The sequence below is a fragment of the Notothenia rossii genome, assembly GCF_949606895.1.
Source record: "Notothenia rossii genome assembly, chromosome: 6".
NCBI lineage: Eukaryota > Metazoa > Chordata > Actinopteri > Perciformes > Nototheniidae > Notothenia > Notothenia rossii.
The window spans coordinates 10,030,394-10,043,983 of NC_136909.1; the positions used below are offsets into that span (position 1 = coordinate 10,030,394).

General features: G+C 40.2%; 1 protein-coding gene across 1 annotated transcript in view; it reads right to left on the reverse strand.

Annotated features, from left to right (window-relative positions):
• Positions 1 to 7,776, reverse strand: part of trpm3 (transient receptor potential cation channel, subfamily M, member 3) — a 158,145-nt gene extending 150,369 nt beyond the window's left edge. The window contains 1 exon segment of the mRNA XM_079687097.1: positions 7,211 to 7,776. Within this exon segment, the coding sequence (XP_079543223.1) occupies positions 7,211 to 7,414 (204 nt within the window). The 5' untranslated portion in view covers positions 7,415 to 7,776.
• Positions 7,777 to 13,590: the final 5,814 nt, after the last annotated feature.

The window sequence follows — 13,590 nt, forward strand, 5'->3', positions numbered from 1 at the left end:
GAAACATTAATAATGTTATTAGGATTACAGCAACACCATCCATCACCAGGCCATCTGTACGGTCCATCTTTCTTCACAGCTTTTTTTTTTACTACCTTGCAGGCCAGGCCACATCTCCTACATATAACGGTAAACCAGCTATTATTAGTCTCGTTATCTAACACAATTTCCTGTTAGAAACATAATTGTGTGCTCAATGGTCTCTAAAGGATGGTGTTCATAGTAAAAACCACAAGGGAAGACTACTGTGTCATCATAGCAGCAAGAAGGTGCTCACTTAAGATACAACATATATTTTGTATGATATTTTATACTTGATATTTCAGGTACTGATATGTACGGGTTAGATTGTGTTAACACTTAGATGGCCCCACCTAGTGTCAGCAGAAAGTAATTAATATAATCATTTAAAAAAAAAATGCAAATAAATGCAAAAAAAAAAACATCTTAAAATATATTTTAAGATCATATTTAATCATCTGATTCGTCTTTACATTGCTGTTTTAGTCTGTGTTCTTCTAATTAGTGTCCACAGTGTGCCTATTGAGCCGTGTTGAGCGACGTGGGTCAAGCCCCGATCCCCTCTCTCTCACTGTCTAAGTGAATGGAAGCTGTAAAAACTACTCAAAGTATTTTTCTATTCAATGTGTGCGGCAAAAAAATAATCACCATGGGGGCACTGTGCTGCCATACCCACCAAACGTCATCTCATAATTCAGAGAGCTGATTGGCTGTAAGTATGTGTGCCGGGAAAATAGTAGTTGTTTGTGAAGAGGAGACGAGAGAGAGCAGCGTATAGCGATTCAAATCAGTGAAACGGAAAGAAAATGAATGAAGTTCAGTGTTTCCCCTAGGTTTACTGCTTTGGGGGGGTGCTGCCTGAGCGCGGGGGGGGGGGGGGAGAGAGAGAACACTAAACTCACAACTTAAAATGAAAGCGTTTATTTAATAAAAGAGCACATGTTCAATGTGAAAAGTGACAGTAGATATAGATTAGTTGCTATTTGGTGCTATATACTGTAAATATATATTTAAAAGAACAAAACAAAAAAACAGCTTGAATTTCAGGGGGGGCGCGGGGCTCCGTTGGCGGGGAAAGGGGAAACACTGAAGTTGACCATCTACTTCAGCTTTGGTAAGTTCATTTCATGTCATATCTTTTGTTGATCTTCTGTGTTTTGCCTATAGGCTATTGCTCTGCTGGATCCATTGATATTGTGACCTCGGTGATGAGTGTCTGTGTTGTCCTTATACCCCCCCCCCTCTCTCTATCGGAACCATGGATAGCCTACAGCTATTTGTTTACGTGTTTAAAAAAGCACCAGAAGCTTATACATACACATCTAAGTTGTTCGTGCCCCTCCACTTTCCACCTTTGTACATATAAAAACGCCACTGGCTACGCTTCAAAATGCACAAGCAGATCTGAGAATCACATATTAAGTTGCTTTGCATCAAGTACAACTTCACCACGGCACAGAAAAAGCAGAGCCAAAGGGGAGAGACCTCAAGTACCGAGTCATTCAACAGCATTAAAGCAGCAAAATGTTTTATCTTCATATTGAACTGGAAACCACACACTGTCATATTCCGCCTGCTGCCAAAAAGCAAAGCTGAGAAATCAGCGGGACGAAGCTGTTGGGAAAAGTTGGTTCAGCACCACTCATCAATTTCACCTTCGGAGCCACTGAGAAAAATAACATATTATGCATGGAACTGGGTAAAAGCTCAGACTCAGCCAAAGCTCTGCTGCTGGAATCGACTTGGCAGTCGAGAGAAAAACAGATTGTGGAGTAGATTTGGAAAGCCCTCACCACTTTTTGTTTTTTTTCATTAGGTGTCTCACTCAAATTAGATATCACTTGCTAGTGATGATGAGGGGAACACCATTCTGTAAACTGAAGTCAGTATCTACAGTGAATACTAGTATAGTTAAGAGCAGTGAATGTTTTTATTAAAAAAAATCATTTCAGAAAACAAAAAGAAAAGCAAAATAAATAATTTGATCCTGTGAAATTGTGATATACTCAAAGGTATAAATAGGACACTGAGTAGTGAGTTGACAGTTGTTTTTCATTATCTATACTCAAAGTGTCAGTGTTTGGGACAATGTGTTAGTGAGAGCCTTATACTGTCTACTGTGAGCCCAGCATGGAGCTGCAGCCTCACTCTTTGCTCATGGTTCATACTGATGATTAGATATTTCCCTGAAGATACTCATTGCAGCAAAGTGAAAAATAAAAGGACAAAAAGGCCTTTTTCAAAAAGTAGGATAACAAAAAAACTGCCTGCACGACCAATTATAATGCACAATGGACAAGAAACAATTAACACTAAACAAGTTTCCCTCCAGACAGCTGGAGCGCTCTATTCCTAAACTCTCATTTAATACAAATGTGCTGACCCAGGTCAAGCTTTTTGGTCGGGAAACTCTTACAAATGAACAGAGTCTGAGACTATAAGTGGTTTATTGTTTATACTTATAACAAGTAGAAAGCTCCAGGCAGAGACTGTGTTTCGCTCTCTTGTGTAACAATCACTCCAAAACCATACTGGTGTCCAAAAGACACTGCATATAAAAGATCAGAGGACAAGGCAGTCAACATGGAACAACGCTTCATTCTGCATCACCACACCTTACCAAGGGAGGCAACAAACGGCCTGATTTCACCTTCTGACGAATACCCAACGTCTTAACGCTCAGGAAGGGAAAACCTCTGGAAAATGTGCTTGAAATTGTACAATTTAAAAGTGCTTTGTATTTGCAGTGCAAAAACAAACATACAATTAGGGACGGGAATTTAAAGCATGAATAATATTCAACCTTTGCCTGATACTGATTCTAACTGAATAGAGGTTTAATGCATCATAATATAACTCAATGCAACCTTAGTTATAAGCTGTTACCCCGGGATTCCACCGGGTCCGTCTGCGCCGCGGTTTTGTTCCGGCCTCCTACAGCGTCAGGGCGCGTTTCAGAAGCAGAGCGTCTTGCGTGCTTGTTCGCAGTTTTTGTTGATTTGGGCATATTTCCTGGACAGGCTACTTTATACAGACAAAGTTAGTAATAATTGTAATATTCCAGTTTTAAACGACCTGAATCAAAGATGTGTTGCTGTATTGTAGTGGTAATTATTCTATATATATATATATAATTTACACAGTGCCTGTAAACCGGAGGAGAACGCTGGCATTTCTCCATACTTGAAAGACTACGGAGGGATAGGGTCTGCAGCCGTAACGCGGCGCAGACGGACCCGGTGGAATCTAGGGGTTAGCGTCGTTACTTAGTGAAGCAGGACTGTGCTGCCCACCTGCTGATTGAATTAACTGACCATTTCCACACGATTATTAGCATTAACAAGGGTCTGTGACTGATCAATCATTTAGTTTTAATTCATTTTTCTCAACATGAGAGACAGGATACAGTGGCGAACATATGAGCACCAATGAGCCTAATGAGAGTAACTAAAAACAAGTACAGGAAAAAGATGAATGTTCTTGTTTTTAAAGTCTTATTCTGAAGCTGTGGGCAGAATGTCTGTTTTAAAGACACTGAGGTCCCAAAATGACGCTTATTACATTCAAAAGCATCAGGGTGATGGTGTGCAAGGCTTTGACACCACCCCTCTTTTAAATTGCCATATTCTCTTAGGGAGAGTCCACATGGCAAACTGGTTCACAAACACAGTCAAGCACACAAAACCCACAGAAACAGACATTACACACGCAATTAAAACCTTAAAAACATGTTGCTGTAAAAAAGGGACAGGGGATTTCTGAAGCTAGGCAGAGCAGAGGGCCTGCTGTATCCACAGATGGCTTGTTGAACTGCAGGGCATTCATGTGATAACGACAGAAACATGACACAAACTGAGACAAACCCTTAATCGGACGTCTCTATGTCTAGGGTCTATTTCTACAGACCCTAACTTACAAAGAAAAGAAGTTCAGGCAGGTGGAAAATCTCAAGAGAAAGGTGCAGTGTGCAATAGAGCTGCAACTAATGAGTATGTTCATGTCAATTGCTACTTGTTTTATCAGTTCATTTATTAACTGCTTGGTTTTTAAATATCCACTTTACTTTCTAAAAGTCCAAGGGATGTCTTTAGAAATGTCATGCTTTGGGATTTTCCAAAACCGCCAAAATGTCTGTTTATTGTGATCGGAAACAGAGAGTCTTAACACAGCTTTCTGTTAAGTGTTAAAACTTAAAAATAAATAAAATCTGGCAATTACTTTTCTGTCCATCAACTTATCGACTAGGAAAGCTTGATCGCAGAGGCCAATAAGAAAGCAGCCGACATTAAGGATCAAACTAAGTGCTTTACAGGAAATGGGCTTCACAGCAAATATCTTTCCCTAAACAATGTCTAATGTTATTGCTTTATGAACCATTGTGAACATGTCTTCACTCTGGCATCCCTGGAGGGCAGAGTATTCAACAGCAATTACTTATTTTTCCAGTAGAAACCAAATCAGGAATCCTGAAGTCAGATGTAAAACCTTTTAAGACCTTTTTAAGACCCTTTCCATACATTCTAAGGCCTCATCGCCACTTTGAGTTCTAACCGGTTACCTTGGCGACACACTTTACCTCACATTGACTATATACAGTATTGATTGTCCTTCCTCCTTATCTTCCAACCATTTGGACGCAAACTCGCATTTCCCCATAACGATGTTGCTTAGCAACCGGCGTAAACGGGCCTTCGCGCTATCAAGCAGTGAGCGTGCGATGTCCTGTTCAGATGAAGTCAGATCCAACGGGATGCCATAAATAAACTACACAGAATCACACTACACACCTACGCAATGATTACATTCAGGCAGACTGTAGAATACAACCTCTTTGGACAATTCATATACTTATTGAAAACAAGCTACAAAATGTAATACCTTGGAAAATGCCCTTTAATACTTTTTAATAGCCTTCATTTTCGCTAAATTGATTTATCAACTTTTAATACTTTTTAGGACCCCTGCAAACAAATAAAGAGCAAATATATACTTTTAGAGGAACAGATTTACACCCATAACAAGACATACAGACTTCTTTGGATTTAAAGAGACAAGGCTAAATCCACAATGGTGTTAAAGCTCTTCTTCCTCACTCTCCATATCTACCTCTAATTTCCCTCATCTCTCTTTCACTCAGTCTATCATTGAGGTTTGGATTCACAAAAAGCTTGTGGGGGAATTCTCTCGCCTTCATTTCTCTTCCAATTTCTAAACTTCACTCTGTGTTTCACTCATTCTCTCACACACACAAGTAATGATTCAAATTGTCTAATGATTCAAGAATAGTAGAGCTGGCAGTATCACTCAGTGGTTCATTACCAAGCAACACAAATCCCAGGGGATCAAACTTAGCCCCACACACACACACACACACACACACACACACACACACACACACACACACACACACACACACACACACACACACACACACACACACACACACACACACACACACACACACACACACACACACACACACACACACACACACACACACACACACACACACACACACACACACACACAAAATATATTGATTTTGTTTTGAAACGCTCCGTATCTTTGGAATTGAGTCCCCATCCACCTCTGTGACAGAACTGTCTGACAGCCCACTAGTTCAAGTATTGCTTTGAAAAACGATATCTCTTTTTCAACAGAATATGTGTGCAATACAGAATAGCGCTGGTTACTGGGGCACAACTGAAACCCCAGGAATGGATCTGGTATCTCAAACCATGCATATCTCTGTCTCCCACGCATCTCCCAGCTCTGATATATCACAGCCAAATATCACCACACACATTGGCTAAGTAAGATATTTGTTAGCTTGCACTTAGTGGCACTTGCTAGCTGCAAGTGCCACATTTCAAGTGGCTGGGTCCCCAGATCCATATGGACTCTTTCTCTACTGACAGACCGCCAAAAGACACAGGGGATGACTCAATTTGGAAGCACTGAAAACACCCCAGCACACAGCAGGTGCAGGAGAACATGGGGAAGGAGTGAAAGAACAAAAGAGAAGAAAACCAGAGACTGACTTTATGTGTGCAACCAGTTTCCAAAATAGTAAGTGGTTTGCTCTTTCATAATTCTCTCAATAACTCCAACTGTTTGGACAGCAACTCTCAAAATGTGTAAATACTACCAGTTGTGCTGTCTTCAGATGTATTATTCATGTTTGGCAAGGGGGATGTTCCCTCTCCAGTCTTTCAAGTTGTAGAACTGCTATTACACAACAATACTAAAAATAGGATATTGCACCATGCAAACTGAAAAAATACATAAAGCCTCCCAGCTGTCCTGTTGATGTTTCATTCATGTTTCTTAATTGATGTTTATTTCACTATACAGTATACCCCTTAAGAATCTTACATTTCTTGATATTGGCAGTTACTTTGTTGTTCCATCATTGCTCCTCGTCGTGCCCTCTTTTCTTGGACAAGTTTTATAGTGGCTCAACATTTTTAGCTGATCACCAAGTGACAATAAATATGGTAATATCACAGCCACTCAAACACGGTTCATTATGGAGAGGAAAGCCATAAAAGAGACAGTTGCCTTCCATGGATAACTGACTTGCAAGTTGCTCACATTTCTCCTCAGAGCTGTCTCACCTGTTGTTCATTCATACGTTGAATCACTATAGCATGCCACAGTTGTGCCCACAGTTTACAATGAAGTATCCACTGTGTGTTAAAGGCTTTTGATGGACTGACCCTGTGGTCCATGTACGCATTATTTCCAGGGAGCACAGACACCATTATCACTAAGAGTGGATAATGTGTTTTGGTGCTCTAAAATGGGTGATTAGCATATAAGCATCGTACCACCATTACTACTATTTATGAACTATATGAGGCAAAACAAAGCCAAATGTGAAAACACATTGTCATCAGACTGCAGCACCTGGTTTCCAAGGAAACAGGGTGGAAGACAGTGAATAGTTTAAGATGATACTACGTGCCTTTTAGCACTCAAGTGTAAGCAAGAATGAATCATCTAGGATTTTGAATGCTCATAATTCTAATTAATCTCTTAACTCCTAATCCCTCACTGTTGCTTAACTCCCTCCCAGGAGAAGGTGCTACCCTGACAGCCTTTCCTGTCCCCTCCCAGCACCCAGGTCATTGATTCATCTTTGGGGGAAACATGTAGAGGGGGCCTGTGTATCCTCCAAACATCTTACCGGTGGCTGCTGGGAGTTGAGCGCCCCCCTCTTGGTGGACCCCCCTCTGGAGCTGATCCTCTTCCACGACTCAGAGAAACGCCCCCTGGTGGTGGGGCGCCCCGGCCCAGATGTCCCGGACGCAACCGAGGAATCGTCCCGCGTGGAGAACGGCCGATCCCTGCGCAGCTCCCTCCGCTCGGACCACTTCTTCTTGGAAGCCATTGGTGTTGAAAATGTGGTCAAAGAGAAGTGAGGAGGGTGTTCAAATCAAACTGGCGCCACAGCTGGCATCTTCCCTTCTTAACTCCTTCTGAACTAGCCGGAGTAGCTCCGTGTCTCTGTACTTTCTTCAAGTCTTCTTGGTTACTTTGAAAGACTGTGAAATCTCCTTTCTCCTTTTACTTTTCACCTCTTCTGATTTGCGTGGGACAGCAGATCTTTGTTTGCCCGGCTGCACTCCTCTTCTTCTTTCCCTCGGAGCATTCCTCTAGGAGAGATGCGAGTCACAGAGGAGAGGTGGCGAAGCAGAAGGTGCTGCCTGCACCCTGTTGAATGTGCTGTTACTGAGGCTCGGCCGGCGATGCTGTTTTCCCTTCTCGCAGGGAGAGAGAGTGAGAGAGAGAGGGAGGCAGGGAGGGAGGGAGGGAGGAAGGGAGGGGGTACGATTTTCAGATCCGGGTGAAGGGGGCTTCAAAACAGAGACAACATAATAACAAGGAGCTCAGAGGGTGGGCAGATAAAGTACAGGAAAGAAGGGGAAATGACAGCACGACAGGTGGAGAGAGGAAAAGATAAAAAGCCCTCAGACAAGAAAAACAAAGAAACAGTCTCTGGAGGGAAGGAATAACGCAGAGCTGCTTTTAGCTGAATGAGAGGCACCCTGTTCAGTAAGACCCTCTCACTGCGAGCGCTGAGCTTTGAATACCCACAGCTACTAAATCTCATCTTTCTCTTGTTCCCCGAGCTTTCATTCACAATCTAGCTCTCCTTACCGTGCGGGCTACATGTCTCTCTTTCTTTCTCTTTGATGTGCATGGTTAGAAGTCCATGAGTAAAGCCACCTGAGCCTCAGTGTCTCTGTTGCAATTGAAGAATAAAGGATGATAGCAAATGAAACTGACTCTTGTGATGATATCAATACCGGCTGCATCATCTGTCATCTTCTTCTTTTGCTCTCAAAGTTTTCAATCAAAGTCTTCAGATGTGCTTTAAGGGTCGTCATGCTGTGGAGTGGTGGAGTTGACAAAAAGGTGGGTTTTTATTTATTGCTTAAAGGAGATTTGACATTGAAATAGTGGAGACAAGGAGACAGAGTAATGAGAGGGAACAGTGTCTAAACAGCATGGACATTGCCGTCGTCGCTCCCAGCAACCACCTACCAACTGGGACTAGCTCCGTATGTACTTGTACGTGGGTGTGCGTTTGCGTGTGCGTGTGTGTGTGTGTGTGTGTGTGTGTGTGTGTGTGTGTGTGTGTGTGTGTGTGTGTGTGTGTGTGTGTGTGTGTGTGTGTGTGTGTGTGTGTGTGTGTGTGTGTGTGTGTGTGTGTGTGTGTGTGTGTGTGTGTGTGTTAATGAGACATGAGACAGAGAGAGAGAGATTGTATTACTGTGCTACTAACAGACAATGAAAGTGAAAAAGCAAGGCAGATATTCCCTGAAGGTTGAGAGCAGGGAGATAATAACAACTTTTGAACAAACATAGAACGACACCATGGGGACTTCAAAGTCAGCCCGTACAACTGTTTTGAACATGATGATAAGTATGTGTGAAGTAGTTCATTAAATAAGCTGAATGCAAGTGGCAAAATACTAAATGCTACGAAGCAACTCTACAAGTAGAAATGTTTAGGTCATTGCAAATCAATTTACTGAATAATGATAAGAGTTTTGGCATGGTCACCCAGTAATGGTGTGTTAATGTAGAAAAAATAAGTCCTACTTTGACAAAAGAGCTAAAACACGTGACGCACCTGCGCACCAGTTATGTGTAGCCCTGATCATATATTTCCTTATCTGAGTCAGCTGAGCCGTATCTGGCCGTGCAACACTTACAGTGTCACATACTGTATGCAGAAGTATTATTTTAAGCAACACATTAAGTTGACGAAACACTCGAGACAAATGTAATTAAAGTCAGATCCACTCGTGTCTTAGACGGGGCAGTGATATCATAGACCTGTTAATGTACGCATTCAAACACTTATTCTTTTACCAGCTGTATTCACCTTGCAGGTGCAGCTATGTGGCTTTTATCCTGGATAAAGTGTTTAAGTCATGGATGTTTAAAGTTTAACTTCTTCATATGTCTAATATTATAGTTGACTTTTCATTCAGGAAGTATGACGCTGCGCTGTCAGTACGCTTCTCCATGTTTGTGATTGGTCGAATGCTCCAAATACCACCCCTTTCATGTGAACGCGCACCTAACTAGATAGGGCACGGCTGGCTTGAGCGATCCACTTGATAACCCGCGTCGTAGTACCGTTTAGCGAGAGCGCGTATGTTTTGGATTAGGCCAACCGGCTAACTCAAACATATCCAGGTTAGGTTGAACCAGCTTCGTAGTACAGGCCTCTGAGCCAAAACGTGTCCAGAACCAACCTGCATTTATGATTTCTGATATAAAAAAACTACACAAAATGGAATTGAGCCATCGTTAATGTTATCGTTTACACCTGTGCGTTTTACTGCTATGACAAGTCTTGATGTCTACTTGGTCCATTTTGTAAACATTAAAAGATTCTTACTCCTATTTCAGCTCTGGATTTGGTCTCCACCAACTCCGGAGAAAGATATGTCCATAGCTGATGGTTATTAAAGAGCTTGTGTTTGCTCTTTGTTATAAATATAGTGGTTTTATTAGTGTAAAAATGCTGATGATAATGGAAATGTTGTGGTTGGTAAGAGAAAAATCAATTCAGGATAGGGTTTTTATCCGTCAATAAAACATATATTTATAAAACAACAAAAAACAAGATAAAAAGGTAGAGGTTATTCCAAATATTCTCTTTCTATAAAACAATTGTAAAGTTACCTTTCGAACACAGAAAACCGTATGTCATGATCAACTCAAATAGACAGCAGCTACTTACAAATTACAATATTCATGATTAAAATGGTGACAGTGGAAAAAGGTTGAGAAACTCTTCGATAGAGTGAGAAAATCAAAAATATGAAAAACAGAGGGGGAAATAATATTATTGTGTATTTCACCCGTGACATTTTTAGAAGTCAGTGTGTAGCTGTCATGTGCCTTCCTCTCGTCCCCCGTACAACACCGTTTTCTTTAACATCCACCCACACAGGGTTATGTGGTTGTCATGGTTACTAAAACAAAAACTTTGTGTTGCATTGATATAATCCTCCCATGTACAGTAGTATCCCCACTTGCCCTCACATACAATTTAACACATCACATCCATGAAAACACGGCAGCAGCAGCAGAAGACCCACAACCAATTACTCGCTTGAAATATGAATGTAATGGAATGTATGAGATGGCCACATTGTCTCATACGCAGCACGGAAAAGGATTTAATAGCAAATGCAAAAAATGATAAATCTGAGTGAGTATAGCAAATAAATCATAAGAGGACATCTTGTTCAGTTTATGTGAGGCTGACATGTAAACGACCCAACACCACAATTAATACATGCAATTACAAACACCCACAGCGTTGTTATCTGACAGAAATGTAGCAACACAATAATCTCTAGTCTGCAAGTAACCTTTTGGCAGAGAGGCTTTTTTAATTGGCTGTCTGAGTGGTGGAATATTTTGTGCAGCTCTGACTCTAACAAGACACAAAATGAAGGAAAATGCTTGTGAACATTTTTCAGTTGGTTTGTAGCCTCCAAAAAAAACATTCATGGTCAGACCTTCAACAAGACACTCTTATCTGCAGCTTATCAAATTGCATCTCTTGCTGAAAGACAATTTATTTATCTCTCTACTGTAGATCGTAGGGGACAAATCTTTCCACATAACATGTTGTCAGTATTTGTCACTAAGAAAAACAAGCCAGTTGAAGACATCGTTACATATGTAGGTGCAAATGTGCCAGTAAAATATATGAAAATATGAAATCATGTTTTTCCTAAAAGCCTGATTGCAACCATTTACATTTTAACACATAATATGTAAGTGTTTCTTTATGATTGAAGGGCTTTTTGCTTTCACGTCTCATTGGATCTCAATTAACTTGTACTTCAAATCAAGAGTGTACTTATTCGGAAAATGTGTAAAAAGGTTCAAGGACACGATTTTAACAAGATACATGACATTGTTTAATTTATTTATGTATTTGGTTTGTTATTTTATCTTTTCTTGAATATCATTTACCTGTTATGTATTTGTTTGTTTATCTGCTTATGTGTTTATGTATCTGTTTATTTATTTGGTGTTTTATGTTTTTTTGTTTTGTTTTTGTTTTTCAATAACAAATGTATTTCTTTAAGAAAAAAGAATATATATATATATATATGTTAGTAATTTAGTTTTTGGGAGAAGGGGTAGGATTAAATAAGTGTAAACTTCTTCCCACCCCTTTTCGATGTGTAATTAAGTAGATTATTTCTTTATACATAATTTAGAATCAGTAATATTTTTGTATATCAATTTGACACTGATTAATTTTGTATTGTATAATAATTCTCATGTTCAATTTGTGTATTATTGTTTTACACATTCGAAATAAATCAAATCAAAAAATCTTGAAATGTTGGCAACTGATTAAATGACTAAGTATTCTTCTGAAATGAGTTAGCAGCTATAAAAGCAGCTGGTCAGACAATTTAGCAAATGAGCTTTTAAAAACAATTCAGATCCTAATCAGCTTATTTTGAGTAAACAGATGTGAATCTTTAAAAAATCCTGCCTACATGCATAGTTAGAAACTCAATCTCATGTTGTTGTTGTTTCTGATCTATTATGGTGAGTATCCCGGAGGAACAGGAAGTGAGTTTCCTACCTTTATTAGTTCTGTGCACAGCGGGGTCAGAACTCTTCTGCCGTGAGAACTCCTCGGCATTTTCCTCTGGAGTACAAAATCAAAGAGAGAGGAAGAAGAAAGTAAGAAAAGCTGCTGTGAGGAATCCAATATCTCAAAATAAAGTGGTTAGTGTATTACTCATACAATTACCTTGCGCTTCAAATCTTTGATATTCATCTCACGGGAAAATTCCTTTCTGTAAGGATTGATTTAATTTCTGGGTTTTTCATTTTGAAAAATAATTCTATAGCCAAGCTGACATGTTTGGATAAAGTTTGTGGGGCTTTTATTTGGAAAAATGACCCTCAACCTTACCTACCTGGTTGGTTGGTTACTTCCTGGAGCGTTTATTTAAAAAAAAAAACATGCATCTTCCGGTAAGGATATCAGTATAAGGCTTTTCTTCCCGTAATTAACAGTAAAGGTGAAATGTGACATGTCTAACAAACGTAAAAATGTATTAGTGTTAGAATTCATAAAAGTGGGATTTTACACCTGCAGTTGAAAGTGTGGTTTTATTGCTCTGTTGGTTGCCAGCTGGATTTTAATGATTTGGCCAATTCTCCTCCTGAGCGTTGCCTCAGTGTTTCCTCTCAAACGAGATTAAGTGGAAACTAATTGACACGAGGAACAAATCTAAAGATGCTTTTGGTTCAGGGGTTATGAGAGTATTGCAACACTTTAAGGACTTGTTTCTAAACACTTGGAGGATGCGCATGCAGAATATATTTCAAACACATTATTTTAAAACATGTAATAGTTTAAAATAACAATCATGACCAGATGGACCAAAGAAGATGAGAAAAAAATATTTGGCATGCACAGCTTACGCTATTTGATTTTAGAGATCGTCTGCATCTTTTCTGAAATTCATGGTGACATTGATTGTGATGCTGCTAATTTTCTTTTACCTGCTGCTATGTGTCTGTTTTCTTATCCTAACACTGACTATACACATAATGTAGACACAGATGGGATTCATTGTCGATTGAGGGTAGAGCAGGGTTGACAAGGTTTGAACAGAAAAAGACCTTTTAATTGCAGGAAATCAAGCAGAACAGGGCAAAACAAAGGTAAGAAATCTCTCCAACACACACAAAAACAGACCATGGGTGTTTCTCAATGTCGAGTACGCTTGCTTGGAAGCACATGTCTTCCGAGTCACTTGCTTTAGAAGCGAGGCAAGAATACTTCCTGGCATTCGGAAAACGAAAGAGTGGAAGAGGCGAGCAAGTGTGCAGGTGTGCTTACATTATCCGTCACAGACTTGGGGAAATTGGTCCGTTTGCAAAGCATTGTGGGGATTTTTAAGACCGCGGAGTCTACACATGTGCAGGCTCGAAATTTCTCGCTATACGAAGTACGCCGGGCTCGGTAGAATTCCAAGTACGCCGGGACGTTGGAAC